The 16,155-nt window shown below is 37.6% G+C and overlaps 1 protein-coding gene across 2 annotated transcripts in view; it reads left to right on the forward strand.

Annotated features, from left to right (window-relative positions):
- LOC148860719 (structural maintenance of chromosomes protein 2-1-like) overlaps positions 1 to 15,630 on the forward strand; it is a 60,449-nt gene extending 44,819 nt beyond the window's left edge. Inside the window, exons 13-21 of one of the 2 annotated variants that reach the window (XM_088941096.1) lie at positions 11,733 to 11,873; positions 11,942 to 12,109; positions 12,211 to 12,395; positions 12,535 to 12,628; positions 12,833 to 12,921; positions 13,072 to 13,297; positions 13,829 to 13,903; positions 14,679 to 14,832; positions 15,344 to 15,630. In XM_088941096.1, the coding sequence (XP_088797222.1) occupies positions 11,733 to 11,873; positions 11,942 to 12,109; positions 12,211 to 12,395; positions 12,535 to 12,628; positions 12,833 to 12,921; positions 13,072 to 13,297; positions 13,829 to 13,903; positions 14,679 to 14,798 (1,098 nt within the window). In that variant the 3' untranslated portion in view covers positions 14,799 to 14,832; positions 15,344 to 15,630. The remainder of the gene's footprint in view (positions 1 to 11,732; positions 11,874 to 11,941; positions 12,110 to 12,210; positions 12,396 to 12,534; positions 12,629 to 12,832; positions 12,922 to 13,071; positions 13,298 to 13,828; positions 13,904 to 14,678; positions 14,833 to 15,343) is intronic. The other variant, XM_088941097.1, reaches the window with a different exon arrangement.
- The last annotated feature ends 525 nt before the right edge of the window (positions 15,631 to 16,155 follow it).

The raw sequence follows: 16,155 nt of genomic DNA on the forward strand, positions 1-16,155 counted from the left end.
CGGACAATAGTCAAACAATTTAACTGACCTACTAACTTCCTATACCTTCCAGGATCATCAAATTCTTCGCTTGCATTAGTGCTTAATTTGGTGTTTGGTTCTATAAGCTTTTCAACTGGTTTAGTACCTACTACCCAACAATCTTGTCTCTTCTGACAAGTCATGCACATATTTCCTCTAACATAAATTTATGCCATGCTTCAACCTTGCGACTTCTTATACTAGTAAGTATTTCAACTTGCCAAAATCTTTTGTCTGAAAGTGATCATACAAAAAAGCTTTCAATTTATCAATACCCAACTTATCACTACCTGTAAAGACAATATCATTGACATATACCACCAGCAAGACCTTTCTAGCTTCAGAATCATAATTGAACACTAAATGATTAACCTAACATTGCTTCATACCAAAATCTTTAATTTCCTCATTGAATATGTAGGTGTTCAAGACTGCTATCAGTCTTGATCACCAAGAAACCTTAGGTTTGATGAGAAGAGAAAGTGAAGAAGTAGAAGAAAGTGTGGTGAGAGAGCAATAGAAGATAGGTTTTGAGGAGAAGAACATAATCTCAATATTCTGCCGCCACCACTTTAATTTAATATTTATATGTTATGCTAGTTACATGAAAGGACATATCCGCCCTTGGTGTTTACATCATAACTGCTAACACATAACAACATAAAACTGAAAATTAAATAACAATTAGGAATAACAAAATAACAAATTGACCACAGCTGTGACTAGATACATTCTACCCTATGGACAGAGTGGGACCACAACTGTGGGGCCCACATCAATGTTCTCTACATTCCCCCTCAAGTTGGGAGTATATATTCATCATTCCCAACTTGGATAGATCTGCTTCTAGCTTCTTTCTTGATACAACTTTAGTGAGGATGTCTGCTAGTTGCATACTAGATGTGATGTAAGGGAGGCATACTTCTTGAGATGAGACCCGCTCTCGTACAAATGGCGGTCAACTTCAATGTGTTTGGTTCTGCCATGCTGTACTGGATTATGTGCTATATTAATGGTGGCTTGATTATCACAATACAACATCAGGGGCTTCTCATACTCAGTACCCAACTCCTCAAGTAGAGATCTTAGCCATACGATTTCAACCACTCCATTGGCCATGGACCTGTATTCTGCTTCAGCACTTGACCGGGAGACAACACTTTGTTTCTTACTTCTCCAGGAGACAAGGTTTCCTCCCACAAGAGCACAATTTCTTGAGGTAGACCTTCTGTCATCAACACTCCCAGTCCAATCAGCATCTGTATAGATCTCCACCTTCATGTGATTGTTGTTCTTGTATAGTATACCCCTACCTGGGCATCTCTTCAAGTAGGCTAAGATTCTTTTTATCGCAAGAAGATGTGTGGTTGTAGGGGAATGCATGTACTGACTAACAACACTAACTACATAAGTAATATCCGACCGAGTGAGGCGGAGATATAGGAGTTTTCCTACCAATAGGGCTGGAACATAACTTTGTCTTCATGAAGCTCCCCACTCTCGACACTAATCCTGTGGTTCTGTTCAATTGGTGTATCTGCAGGCTTGACACCTAACTTTCCAGTTTCTGCCAACAAGTCTAGGACATATTTCCTTTGAGAGATAAATATACCTATTTGGATCTAGCAACCTCAATACCTAAAAAATACCGAAGTACACCAAGGTCTTTCACCTCAAATTCTTGATGAAGAAGCTGTTTAAGGGACTCAATCTCATGGCTATCATTCCTTATGACCACAATGTCATCAACATATACTGCCAGTAGTGTCAAGGACTCCACCCTCTTGATGAATAGGGTATGATCTGATTGGGCCTGTACATAACAAAACTTCACAAGGGCTAGTCTGAATCTATCGAGCCAAGCCCTAGGTGACTGTTTCAAACCATACAAAGCCTTGTTGAGCCGGTAGACCTTCTTACTTATTTCTGCATCATAGAATCCAGGAGGCAAACGCATGTAAACTTCTTCCTGCAGATCTCCATTCAGAAAGACATTTTTCAAGTCCATTTGGTATAAAGGTCAAGTGTGACTCGCTGCAAGGGACAATAGGACTCGAATAGTGGTCATCTTGGCTACCAGTGAAAAGGTCTCCAAGTAATCTATGCCATAAGTCTGTGTAAACCCTCTTGCAACTAACTGAGCTTTATACCTCTGAATAGATCCATTTGCATTATGCTTCACCGTAAATACCCATCTGCATCCAATTAGTTTCTTTCCTTTGGGCAGATCAAATACCTCCCAGGTGTTGTTTTTCAACAGGGCATCCATCTCAACTTGCATTGCATCTTTCCATTCCGAGACGGATAGGACTTCTTGCACTGTTCTTGGAATAGGTACATTGGAAATGGAACTATGGTAGGACCTGTAGGTAGGAGATAGGCGATCATAGGATAAAAAATGGGAAATACAGTGGATTGTAGATGCGGTACAATGTCGTTTCCCTTTACGGACTGCAATTGGAAGGTCAAGATCATCTGTAGGAGGTGAAATGGCAACAATAGGGGAAGTCTTTGTGGGCCCCGGGACTGTAGTACCTGGACCAGGAGCTGCAGATGAGATTGGAGCTGGCCTGGACTGCTGATGATCAGGATCAACCTGCCTGCACCGCCTGTGATAAACCCTCAACTCCTGATCCCTCTGACCACCCTCACCATTGCAGCTCTTCCTCAACTCTTGATTGTAGCTCTCATCACCCAATGGAATAGGTAAAGGAACTGCCCCACTCTCACTGCTCTCCCCCTGAAGACAAGGACTCAAACCCCCACTCTCACTACGCTCCCCTTGAGGGGAAACCTGAGGATAATAGGGTGTCGCCTCAAAGAAAGTGACATCCATGGAGACAAATTTCCTCCTTGAGACAGGATCATAGCAGCAATAACCCTTTTGAGTGTGTGCATAATCAAGGAAGATGCATTTGGAGGCTTTGGGTTTGAACTTGGAGTGATGGGGACCAAGAAGTTGAACAAAGCAAGTACAACCGAATGTCTTAAAGGGAATAGAAAACAAGTCCTCACGTGGGTGTAGAAGGGAAAAAGGAGATCACATATCAAGGTCCCTGGAAGGAACCCGATTAATAAGGTATACAACCGTGAGGATAGCATCACCCCAGAAGCGAATAGGAACATTGGAAGTAAAAATGAGACTTCTAGAAACTTCCAAAATGTGCCTATTCTTCCTTTCGACAACTCCATTCTGTTGAGGTGTATGAGGGCAAGAGCTCTGGTGGATAACCCCATGATGAAGAAGATAAGATGTCAATGATTTAGCAAAGTATTCCTTTGCGTTATCAGATCTGAGAACTTTGATCTTGGCATCAAATTGGGTTAGGATCATTTGATGAAGATTTTGGGTCAGGGAAGGTACCTCATCTTGTGAATGCATGAGATAAACCCAAGAGAAACGGGTATGGTCATCAACAAATAACGAAAAATATCTGTACCCCCCCATGGACGGGATATGATAAGGCCCCCAAACGTCAGTATGCACAATATCAAAAGAATTATCACTCCTTTTATTACTTGATAAATAAGGCTTTCTACAATGCTTAGCAAACTCACAACTTTCACACTGTAACTGAGACAACTCAATAGACTCAAATAAAGCAGGAAACAGACTCTATAACGATCGAAAAGACAAATGACCTAATCGGTTATGCCAAAATATAACTGTACTCACACTCTGAGAAACAAAAGAAATCTTCTCAACTGACTCTCCTTGATAGAACCACTCCCCGAGTAGATAGATCCCATTCGTCTCACGACCAGTCCCAATCACCTTCTTCGTCTCCAAGTCTTAAAAAACATATCGGTCAGGGAAGAAGGTTACTGGGTAGTTCATATGCTTGGTAATACTACTGACTGAAAGAAGGTTAGTATTAAGCTTAGGAACATGTAAGACAGATGACATGGAGATAGTATATGATAACTTGATGTCACCCTTCCCAAAAATAGGAATCAGGGAGCCATCAACAATAGATACCTTATCCCTTCCAGAAGACAAATGGTAAGTAGTAAACAGTGAAGACAAGCTAGTCATGTGATCAGATGCACCTGAGTCGATTACCCAACAAGGTTCAGTAGTACCTGGAGCTGAGGCATGATAGGCTGAAGCTCGAGTACCTGAATGTGCGAAGGCAGATGTAGTAGGGGTTGATGAAGATTGCGGTGGCTGAGTTGAATTTCCAACTTCCTTTTCTAGTTGTATTAGGGCTGCCCGAATTGTAGCTAAGTTCTCTAAAGATGTTCCTTTTGTGCCAGATGAGGATGCTGAATCAGTGTTCACTGCTACATGAGCAGTGCCCTTCTTGTTTCTCAACTTCGTAGGAACCAGGTGAGGGTGCAGTTTCCAACATGTTTCTTTTGTATGTTTGGGCTTCTTACAATGTTCACGTACCACATCCTTCTTGTCTTCCTTCCTCATGTCCTTCTCTGAATCACCCCCTGATTTGGGTGTGACCGCCACAAAGGCTGGTGTGGGGGGGGCTGAGGTTGCATCATAACCTTCCTTCTGGTCTCTTCACTGTGTACACATGAGTATGCCTGAGAGAGAGTCACACTGTCTCTAGTCAAAATCTGTTGCCGGACAATGTCATACTCTAAATTTAAGCCTGCCAGAAACTCAAATACCTGGTTTGTCTCAACCTGCTTTCTATATATCTGTGCATCTCTGGGACTCTCCCACTCAAGAGTCTCTAAGTGATCAATATCACGCCACAAGGACTGCAAGGTAGAGAAATATACTGAAACCGGTTTCTCTCCTTGTTTAAGATTTTTCACTTCACATTTCAATTCATATGCTCTGACAACATTAAGGGGTTGGGAATAAGTTTCTTTCATAACATCCCATATCTCCTTACCTGTCTTTGCCCACAAATAATTCCGGCTATAATGAGGCTGCATAGAATTACACAACCATGTCATAACCAAGTAGTTTTCTTGAATCCACTTGGTATATGTCGGGTCTTCGTTGGGAGGTTCTTTCATATCTCCCAAGAGGTACCCTAATTTACCTCTTTCACCAATAGCCATCATGGCTGATTGGGCCCATTCCAAATAGTTGGTTCCATCAAACTTTACGGTCGTAACCTGACCACCCATCTCAGAAACACTACCATAACTGATGTTCCCAATGTTGTCTTCTGCCTGATTTTTAAACTCCATTTCTGTCAAGTCTCAAAACAGCACTTGAATTACCAATCACAATAAAAAACAGTATGGGCCTGATCTGTATTCAAAGTGTATGTGCACAAAATTGGGATAATTCTGATCTGAAACCAACTAGCCAACACAACAGTAGTTGTCCGTAGAGCTCTAACCCCTTAGGACTCTGAAAACAGCTTAAAAAAATCTGATATGCTTGGGAAAGTTGGGGTTTTATTCAGTCCTTAAAGTGAACAATTCAGTAGCACAATCCAAACAGTACTGTATAGTAGGTTTAATAAGAAACCCTAGAATCTGATCGAACCTACCGGTAAACTTAAGGGCCGCTCTAGGTAGATCACAAGACTCAGTCAAACCTTAGGGCTTGCTGCAAGATCACTTTCAAACCCTAGAGTAGAGAGAAACACAGTTGAGACAGTTCAGCCTAGGGTTTGTTGTAAAGCCCTAGTGAATCGAAGAGAGAAAACCCTAGAATGGTTCGGCCTTCCCCTCTAGATAGGTTGAACCTATCTTCTCTGATAGAACTTCTCTTAGAAAGTAAACAACTTACACGGAAAAATGGTTCGCTGCCTTTTAGGGTTACCCGAACCCTAGTCTTCTCTGATCCTTCCATACCACCAACACTCTGCAACCCTAGCAAGTCTCCAATGGCTGCTAGCACTTCTGGCGATCTCCAAGAATCAGTCTGCGAACTCCTTTTCAGCTTCCAGTCCTAGGAGATTCTCATGTGGTCGGCTGGTATTAGGCTCACATGAGAAACCCTAACTTGGCTCTGATACCATGTAGGTGTTCAAGACTGCTATCAGTCTTGATCACCAAGAAACTTTAGGTTCAATGAGAAGAGAAAATGAAGAAGTAAAAGCAAGAGTGGTGAGAGAGCAGTAGAACACAGGTTTTGAGGAGAAGAACAAAATCTCAATATTCTGCCGCCGCCACTTTAATTTAATATTTTAATGTTATGCTAGTTACATGAAAGGATATATCTACCCTTGGTGTTTACATCATAACTGCTAACACATAACAACATAAAATTGAAAATTAAATAACAACTAGGAATAACAAAATAACAAATTGACCACAGCTGTGACTAGATACATTCTACCCTACGGACAGAGTGGGACCACAGCTGTGGGGCCCACATCAATGTTCTCTACAAAATATACCAAACTAGGCACACCGAGATTGTTTCAGCCCATAAATTGCCTTGTTAAGTCTACACACTTTACTATTCTCCCCTTGAGCAACAAACCCTGATGGTTGCTCCATATACACCTCATTACTAAGATTACCATGTAGAAAGCTATTTTTAGTGTTAAGGTAATATAGAGGCCAGTCAAACATAGCTGCTAAGGATATCAACACACGAACTGAGCCAAACTTGGCAACAAGAGAGAATGTTTTGTATAGTCTACACCATATAACGTAGAGTACCCTTTGGCCACCAACCTAGCCTTTAGGTGCTCAATGCTCCCATCTGGTAGATATTTGACTATATAAATCTACTTACAAACTACGACATGTTTACCAGGCATAAGATTTGTGCGCTCCCATGTGTGATTATGGTCAAGTGCTTAGAGTTCCTCTTCCTTTGCTTTGCACTACTCTGGGGAGGTAATAGCTTCTTGGAGACTTGGACATTCTTGGGAATAGAAATAGTAGACAAAAGGAAAGCAAGTTGACGATAGGAAGCAAAAAGATTTGAAAGAAAAACATTGTTAGAAATATGACGCAAAGTATAGCTACGTTTACCTTTATGTAAGGCAATGGGAAGATCAATGTCAACTAAGAAGGCATCAAAGGGTTAGGAACAACTGTCGGATTTGTTGACGAAGAAGAAACTGGAGGAGTTGGTACCTGTTGATGCGTATATACGTGCCTGATGTGTGGTCGCTAATTAGGAACATGCAATGGAGGAGACGAAGATGTAGGAGCAACATGATGAAGAGGAATGGGGTCAGCAATAGGAGCTAGAAGAGGAACCATAGGGGATGAAGGAGGATTATCACTACTTGTAAGGAATGGAATAGACTCAAAGAAGGTGAGACACACAAAGGAACATTGGGAGGATGGATGATAACACTTATAGCCATTTTGTGTCCAAGAGTAGCCCAGAAAGATACACTTTGTAGAGCATGCATCTAATTTGTCCATCCCTGGGCACAAATTATGCACCTTAGGGATGGCTTTTAAATCATTTCTTGAACCAACCCCCAAACATGTTGCTGCTAATTTTGTGTCCAAGAGTAGCCTAGAAAGATACACTTTGTAGAGCATGCATCTAATTTGTCCATCCCTGGGCACAAATTATGCACCTTAGGGATGGCTTTTAAATCATTTCTTGAACCAACCCCCCAACATGTTACTGGGTAGGGTTTGTTTCCAAATTCTTGGAGTACACCCCACACAGGCGGGCCTAGGGTCTAGGGGTTTAACCTACTTGAGCCGGCCTAGGGGACCAACCTTGGTTGGTGTTGGTGGGACTAGATACTTTAAATGTGTATAATAAGTAATGTATAAGGTAACGTTTACAAAATTTAAGTTATTATGACAAGTTGTGAACTAGATATTAATATATTATTATAATTTGCAAATTAAATTACTCAATTATATCAATAAAGGTAATATTAATATTTGAACTTTCATTATTGAAAATCAAGTTTTAATATAGTTGTCAAGGTGACGCCTAGGTGACAAGGCGCCCTTGGAGGCTTGCGTCGCCTAATCGCCAAGCAATTTTGTATGTTTTGTTATAAAATATTTTTGTACTCAACTTTTTGAGATTATAGTTATAAAATAAACATTATTAAAATAAATTATTCATTTTGTATGTTTATGTACTAATTTCTCTTTATTATTTTCTTATTTTTTGAATTTTTTTTTCTTTCTTCTTTTTCTTTTCTTGATAATGTTGATTTTCTATACTTTATTATGGAGTTCATACTTATGGAAATAGTGGAGAACTATAAAGGAAATATGGTTATGGAACCTTGGAAACTACCCTAGGCAGGTGCCTAGGTGACAAGGCGCCCCCTATTGCCTAACCCCACCCTGGTGCCTTGAAAACTATGGTTTAAACATTTTATAATTGTGATATTTTTTATTTTTTTATAAAGAACTAGTTCCATGGGTAAAACCTTGGAACTGGTCTTGACAATGTAGGTTCTTGTTCCAAAAACCTTTAACTGACCCCTATAAGGTAGGTTACAGGTTCTGCCTTGGAACTGAACTGGACCAACCCATGCTCATCCCTAGTAGGCGTTTAAAAGTTTAATCACAACTGAATAGAGAAACTTGAATTTTGAAGACTCAAATTTTTTCCTTTCTAAATAATTTTATTATTATTTGATTGGGAGCAAGCATTTAAGAGCTTAATTTGATTGAATAGTCGTTCATGAAAACTGATGAAATGCAGATAGCTATTCTTGTTCTTAGATGGCTGGTGTGGCTACCTGACCTAGAGGGGGGACAGAATGGAGTATGGTGTGGAGTCGCCACCTAAATTTTTGGGAATTTAGGGAACCCAGGATTTTTGCAAGAAAAACATTTTGTTTTCTTGGTGACTCGTTATCCAATGGGGATGAGATTCTTAGGGTCCGGGGATGAAGGTACGTTGTGGGAAGGTGTTAGGCACCCCACACACGCTTTAAACTAGCCTCAACTTTACCAATGTTCCAAGGAAGAATTTATTATTTTGGGGCTTAAGAAGAAATGCACAAAAGAAAATTTATGAAGTAGCAGTCTTTACTATCCATTAAGCAAAATAAACTAACATGTAAGAAGAAAATAATATAACTAAATGATTATAAAACCATCTAAACTGCTTAACATGAGAGAGAATTGCTAAAATAATACCAAATCAAAGAATTGAAAGTTTTATGACAATGGAATCACGGATTCAAAATTGCAATACTTGTGAAAGGAAAACATAAAATAACAAGAGAGATTCTAGTTAATGATTTGGTGAAAAAGAAAGTAACAACCTAATGTTTTGTTTGCAATGTAATGACTGTACAATTGCTCTATATGCTGAAAATTACAAAAAGAAAAGTACTCAATGAACAAGCTAGGACAGGCTAACTATGCAATTCAATTGATTTAAACTGATGGGTGTTTTAGGGTGAAACACTAATGATTGCATACTTATTAATTGAAACAATTAAATTTTATACTCAATAAGAAGAAGAAAACAACGAGCCATGAGATAGAGCCTAGTGTGGAATATTTGGGAACCAAATCTATGATGAACTTATAATGATTCAAATGAGTTGGATGCATGCATGCATATGTAGTAAGAAAAACAATTAAAAAAAGCTATTTTACTAACACATGCTGAACTAAATGATACTAAAAATACTTGAATGAGCACTGAACTAATAATTGACTAAGAAGTTTAGAAAACTAGATAATACAAACTGATTCTACTTAACTACTTAACAAGAAAAGAAGATTAAAAACTGATCCTACCTAACTACTTAGCAAGAGAAAAAAATGATAAACAAAATTTGATAAGTGGAAGCAAAAAAAAATGTACGGATGACAAAGAAATTTTAATGTAGAAAATAGAATGGCTAAAATTGACCAAACAAAAAAAGAAAAAGATTTAAACTTTAAAGTGAATAATGCGATATGTCTAGAGTGCCCTTGAAGGAAACTTCCCTCCATTTTGCATGTTGAACTGATTGAATATTGACGAGAGTTGTTGCATTTCCTTCCGTAGATTTAACAAATGGAGGTCTCAACTTTGATCATCAAAAATCCATCATGTAGATAAAGCCATGGAGACTGTCCTTGTGTCTCTTATCAGTTCACTACCGGTGGAAGGGTGTCTAGGGTAGAGGAATGCCTGAATGTACCCCAACTAAGGAAACACCACTGGAGGTTCGATATGTTGCAGCACTATGTGATCTTCAAAATTTAAATGGATTCAAAGGGCGTGTGTATAATTTTTCTCTAAGAGGGTCTGCTAGTAAATGGTTGAGGAATTCGGTTGACTTTGGTCATGGGGAAAGATAGAGAGAGTGGGTAATGGGTGTTGAGCTACTTGGGTCGTGAAGGGGGGTATTTTCTAGGCTAATGGAGGGTAGAGCTCTCTCCCTAAGCTTGAATTGTGTGTCTAGAATGTGAGAAGGGGGTGGTATTTATAGATTTTTCGGGAGGATTCTAAAAGGTAATGAAGGGCTGAGATTGGGAGAAATGGGGGATCAAAGGCTGAGGTTTAAAAGGGTTTTTGGAGGGAGATTAATTGAGAGTGGGCTGTCAAGACAGCTTTGGGAGAGATCCTCTTAATCAATCAAGACAATGAGTGGAAGATATTACTAGTTCACCTAAATTGGACATTCCAAGTTTAGGTGATTGGCTTAATTGATTGGAGTCTCCTAGCTAGGGGTGTAAACATATTGAATTTGAATCGGATAAGGCAATATTCGAATTCAAATTCGATTAAAAAATTCGATATTCGAATTCGATTTGATATCCGATGGATATCGAAAATTAATATTCGAATTTGAATTCGATTAAATATTCGAGTATTCGATTCGATTTGAATTTGACTAATTAATTATTCTAGGTAATTAATAAATGTATAAAATAAATATTTTATTTATATAAAGTATATAAACATATACATTATTTATATAAATTAATCATTATATATATATATTAAATAAACCATTTAAAAATTTTATATATTATATATAAGAATTAAATAATCGGTCAAATTCGGATATTTATTGAATCAAATAAGGTCATATCCGAATTTGATCGGTTAGATATTCGAATTATCCGAATTCGATTCGATTATGTCGAATATCGAATTCGAAATCGGATTTTCGAATACCATTGACACCCTTGCTCCTTGTTGGTCAAATCATGGATTTTAAGATAGTTCTAGAGGTTGGGGGAAAGGTTTGGTCATGGGATGCCCTAGGCTCGAAGTTGTAGTAAAGAGGCTTCCAAACAGAAGGGCCGGATTGAGTCTAGCATCGGGTCTCAAGATAGAGGGGTTAATGGTGTTGGAATTGGACGGTCTTGGTAACGTTGGACTCGGAATTTTGAGTTCCATCCACCTAAAAGGTTGGATTTCATATTTCATGAGGCACAGGGTTCAGGATTAAAGATGATCCCGATCAGATTATTGGAATTGGCCCTATTAATACAAGCCAAAATTACAAATTGTAATTGGACAGATTTATGAGAAAACTGATTTCTCTCTCTATGCATGCTTTCCATATTTTTGTGTCTGAATCAAGTTTACTTTGAACTGTGGCCCTAACATTGGGTGCATTGCCCATTTCATTAGTTCGAGCCTGCTTTTTCTTATTTTCCTGTAAACTTTGAGCCCCAAACTGGGCTATTTATTAAGAGTGCCTGTATTTGGATAATCGTACACCATCAGGCCTATAAATTTGTGGTGAACCTCTGGGCTCATAATATGCTATCTGGGTTAGTCCCATCTGTCCAGGACAGCCTAGTCTGTTACTTTCTTAGCTGGTGGTGTTTGGAAAACCAGTGACTTATTTATGTTGTTGTAACTTGGTCTTGCATGTTAATAGGGTCACGAAAATGAAAGAGAGAGGCTGATTATGGAAAAAGAAGCAGTTATAGAGGAGCATGCATCCTTAGAGAATCAATTGGCTTGCTTTGAGACCCAAATTGACAGTCTTGCAACGGATGTTGATAAACATAAAAACAAGGTATAAATTGTGATTTTTTAGAAATTATTGAAAAGGTTAAAGATTTAATGCTTTCACCTTCCTTGCAGGTTATTTTGATAAAAAATGATCTTGATCATGCTCAATCGGAGCTCAATTTGATTCGTTCAAGGTTGAAAGAATGTGATTCCCAAATTAGGTGCATTGCCAAAGAGCAACAGAAGCTCCAGCATAAACTTACTGAAGCAAATCTAGAGAGGAAGAAGATGGAAAATGAGGTTCTACTGTTGTTTTCTTTCTTGTCTTTTTTATTACTTGATGTATGAAATTATGTATTTTTCAATAATCTCTGAAAGCCTTTTCTTGTTAATACTTTTAGGTGAAACGGATGGAACTGGAACAGAATGATTGTTCTCTGAAGGTGGAAAAGCTTCTTGAGAAGCATAGCTGGATTGCATCCGAGAAACAACTTTTTGGAAGAAGTGGGACTGATTACGATTTCTCTTCACATGACCCTCATAGAGCGAGGGAGGATTTGGAAAAGCTCCAGGCTGAGCAGTTGGGGTATGTAATTTGAATGATTTTGCTAACTTAATTTGTTTCTAGCACTGCAGTTGATTTCATATGGTTCAAGTACAAGACTTATCTCTATGAATGCCGAAACATAATATTCATGACTCCTAATTATGTCTTTCTCCTATAGCCTTGAGAAGAGGGTTAACAAGAAAGTTATGGCAATGTTTGAGAAAGCAGAAGATGAGTATAACGATTTGATATCAAAGAAAAACATCATTGAGGTTGGTTACTGGCTCTTCACTGATAACGACATTTTTGGTACATACTTCAATATAATAGTTTTATTCTTGAGCTATAGTACATTCATCAATGTGGTGTTTTGTGCGAATATGAAGGAGCTATGTGGTGTTTTGTTTTGTCCTGTGATTATATGGCTCTATTATGGATGCTGCATTTTCTAATCTTTATGAATTTCATGTGGATAGAATGACAAGTTGAAAATCAGGAAAGTGATTGAAGAGCTTGATGAGAAGAAGAAGGAAACACTAAAGGTTACTTGGGTCAAGGTTAACAAGTGAGTGCAGAAGTCTGACTTGGCCCGATTTCCTCCTTATGCATATAAAATTTTTCTGCATTTGTTTCTCTTCTGTTAAGCTTGAGCACACTTCATTACCAAAAAAATCATAGAGTTTACTTACTACTGGTATTGGATCCCTTTCTTCAGGGATTTTGGATCTATCTTTTCTACTTTATTGCCAGGAACAATGGCAAAATTGGAGCCTCCTGAAGGATGTAATTTCTTAGATGGTCTTGAGGTCCGTGTTGCATTTGGAAGTGTGTGGAAGCAATCACTGTCAGAACTTAGCGGAGGGCAACGGTCACTTCTTGCACTTTCACTGATTTTGGGATTGCTTCTCTTCAAGCCTGCTCCACTTTATATACTAGATGAGGTAATTGAAATTATTTGTAAATGAATCTGATCTCTCTCTCTCTCTCTATATATATATATATATATCTATTTATATAAATATATTATGGATTTGTTCTGTGGATTCTGTGGTAATGTTTTTATAGTTAAATGTATTCAACTCTTGTAGGTTTCATAAGGTAGATTGTTGAGATGTAGTTTACTCCCTTTTTTATTTTGTTGCTGTTTAATTTTTCTCATCATGAACTTTAGCTAGGGGTATTTCCATCATTCTTTATGTAACTTTAGTCAGTAGAAAAAAGGCCCATCACCTAGGCAACACGGTATGTCCCTGTTGCTTAGCCTTGTCTTGGCACCTTGAAACTATAGTGATCAATGATAAAGACAAGTTCATAACAGAATTTTTTTTTATATATTTTTTCCCCTGGAAAATGCAAATTTTGTATTAATCATTTGCTTGCATCTGGTTGGATTTATGGCTTGTCTGTAATGTGGGGGGTGCATTTAAATTGCTTGATGATATACAAGTTATATGTCTCCTGATGGTTGGTAGGTAGATGCAGCTCTTGATCTGAGCCACACACAGAACATTGGAAGGATGATAAAAGCTCATTTTCCACATTCTCAGGTCTGAAATTTTGTGTTGTGGTTGGTAAACAGTTACTTTAAACGATTTCTTGCTTATCTTCTTGATGATCTGTGTTTTAATTTCCCACAATGAACTATGAAACCTTCCAATGTTCTTCCCATGGTGCTTGAACTATTATTCTTGATGGATTTTCAGTTATTTATAAGTTGATAAGCATATAAAAGTGGCATGCAATCTTATTATCTTATCATAAATGAGTTCTAATCTGGCTTGTGGTACCTGTATGAGTTGATGGAGCTTGCCTAAGATAGAAAAAACATGGTTTTCTGGTTTTCTGCTCGATCAGTTCTTGATGGTCTTGATCTTATCAGTCTGACAGTAAAAGAATAGACTTTTATTATGGAATTGCTTGCTTCTTTTGGGGTGTGGTGGTTGGGGATAGGCTATTACTATTTGACCTGACCAGAGTAGTCTCTGAATTGCCTTGAGTGCTTTGGATAGTATCTAGTCATTGGTCTTTGATTGAAAGCTATCTGCTCTCTATCTGGTTTAGGTTTGGATGCAATTCAAATCCACTCTTAACTTTGGAAAGAACATAGATCTTGCCTTAAAAATGAAATCAACAAACTATGTGTTTTTCCGTTTCCTTTCCCATGTCTCTAACACAATTCAACCTGCTTCTGGCATTCTCTAACAGAGAAATAAGTTGACATTTTATATTCTTTTGGGACCATGCTTCTGCCATTCTTGTCACCTTTTCCCTAATTCATGTTTTAATTTACTTATTTCTTATTGTGGATTTGTGGAGTTGCAGTTTATTGTGGTTTCTCTGAAAGAAGGCATGTTCAATAATGCCAATGTTCTATTTCGGACTAAATTTGTTGATGGCGTCTCCACTGTCCAGAGAACTATGGCATCTAAACAGAACAAGTGATTCCCTACATGTACCTAAGATTCATCACAAGCAGGTATATTCCTTGTAATTGAATAAAGGCTTTTTTGTTCATGGTAGATTCTAGAGATTATTTTTTTGTTGTCCTTGTTATCTGTAGACATAAAAACTGATATTTGGATATGTTGTTCCATGTTAAATGGTATACAGTAGCTTCAAGGTTTTGTCGTTATTGTTCTTGTTCTTGCATATTTGGGAATATACAGTTTTTGGTGACAGCGAGAAAAATAATGTCTAGATAAAATTGAAACCATTTATATGGACAAACTTCTTATAGATGGAGACATATTCCACATACTGTTGCCTACAGTTTATCTTTGAAAAATTGTAAATTTTCTCTAGGCTCAGTTTCAGAAGAATGCAAATACAAATATGTATAGACATTACAGTGCAAAACCTTGTATATGAAATTTCTAAACCTTGTATTTGTACTGTTCCAAACTGTGTTGAATATTATGTATTTCTTCTTGGTTGCTTTCAAATAGGTGGCGGTATAATCTTTTAATTCTAGAGGAATTTTTTGTCAGGTTGGGTTAATATTCTTGATAGGTCTGTTAAGTGGTCCAGATCCTTATAGCTGGTTGTTCGAAAGAATGCTTTGACAAGACCACAGGACTATGATCATGTTTGATCTCTGATCTTTTGTCCTTGTAATAATGTTGTAAATATTTTGTAAGGCAACCAGGTACCTTGGGCACTGATTACTTCAATCGGTGGATGGCATGCATTGTTTAGAAATTTGAGATACTTTCAAAGTGAGATTGAAAAATTCACATGCACATAAGAAACAAATACTTTGATGGTTTGATTTGTATTGGTATTGGGTATTGTATTGGATAACTTGAATACGGATGCGGATATGATGTGATTTAAAAACACATGTATGAACAAAAAATATAGAAATGTATGGATACACTAGGAAATAGTTATAAATTCCATAAATACATTAGTAACACTAAATTTGAAGACAAAATATAAATTTTTAATATAGTGGGATGCATGGATATCATACATTTTTTTTAATAATGCATCCATCAAGAGTTCAAGAAACATATATAAATTTTTACAAATTAATACATAAGTAAAACATATGTACCTATTAAATTTTAATGGCGGGGGAAAATTTGGGTTTTTGAAATTTAAAGTAAAAAATGGACTTTGATGGAAAAGTAACAAAAGGGTAGCATGTGTCATATTTTTGAAAGTTCAAGGGTATTTTAAATCAAAGTTAAAAGTATCGATACAGGCCAATACATATTGGTCCTTTTTTCTCTTTTTTTTTTTTGTTTTTTTGTTTTTTTTTTCAAATTTGGTTCAGAGGTATTGGTTTAAGGCCTGT

Source organism: Nelumbo lutea, chromosome 4, assembly GCF_056320005.1.
Source record: "Nelumbo lutea isolate HS-2025 chromosome 4, American lotus-T2T, whole genome shotgun sequence".
In the NCBI taxonomy this organism is placed as follows: Eukaryota; Viridiplantae; Streptophyta; class Magnoliopsida; order Proteales; family Nelumbonaceae; genus Nelumbo; species Nelumbo lutea.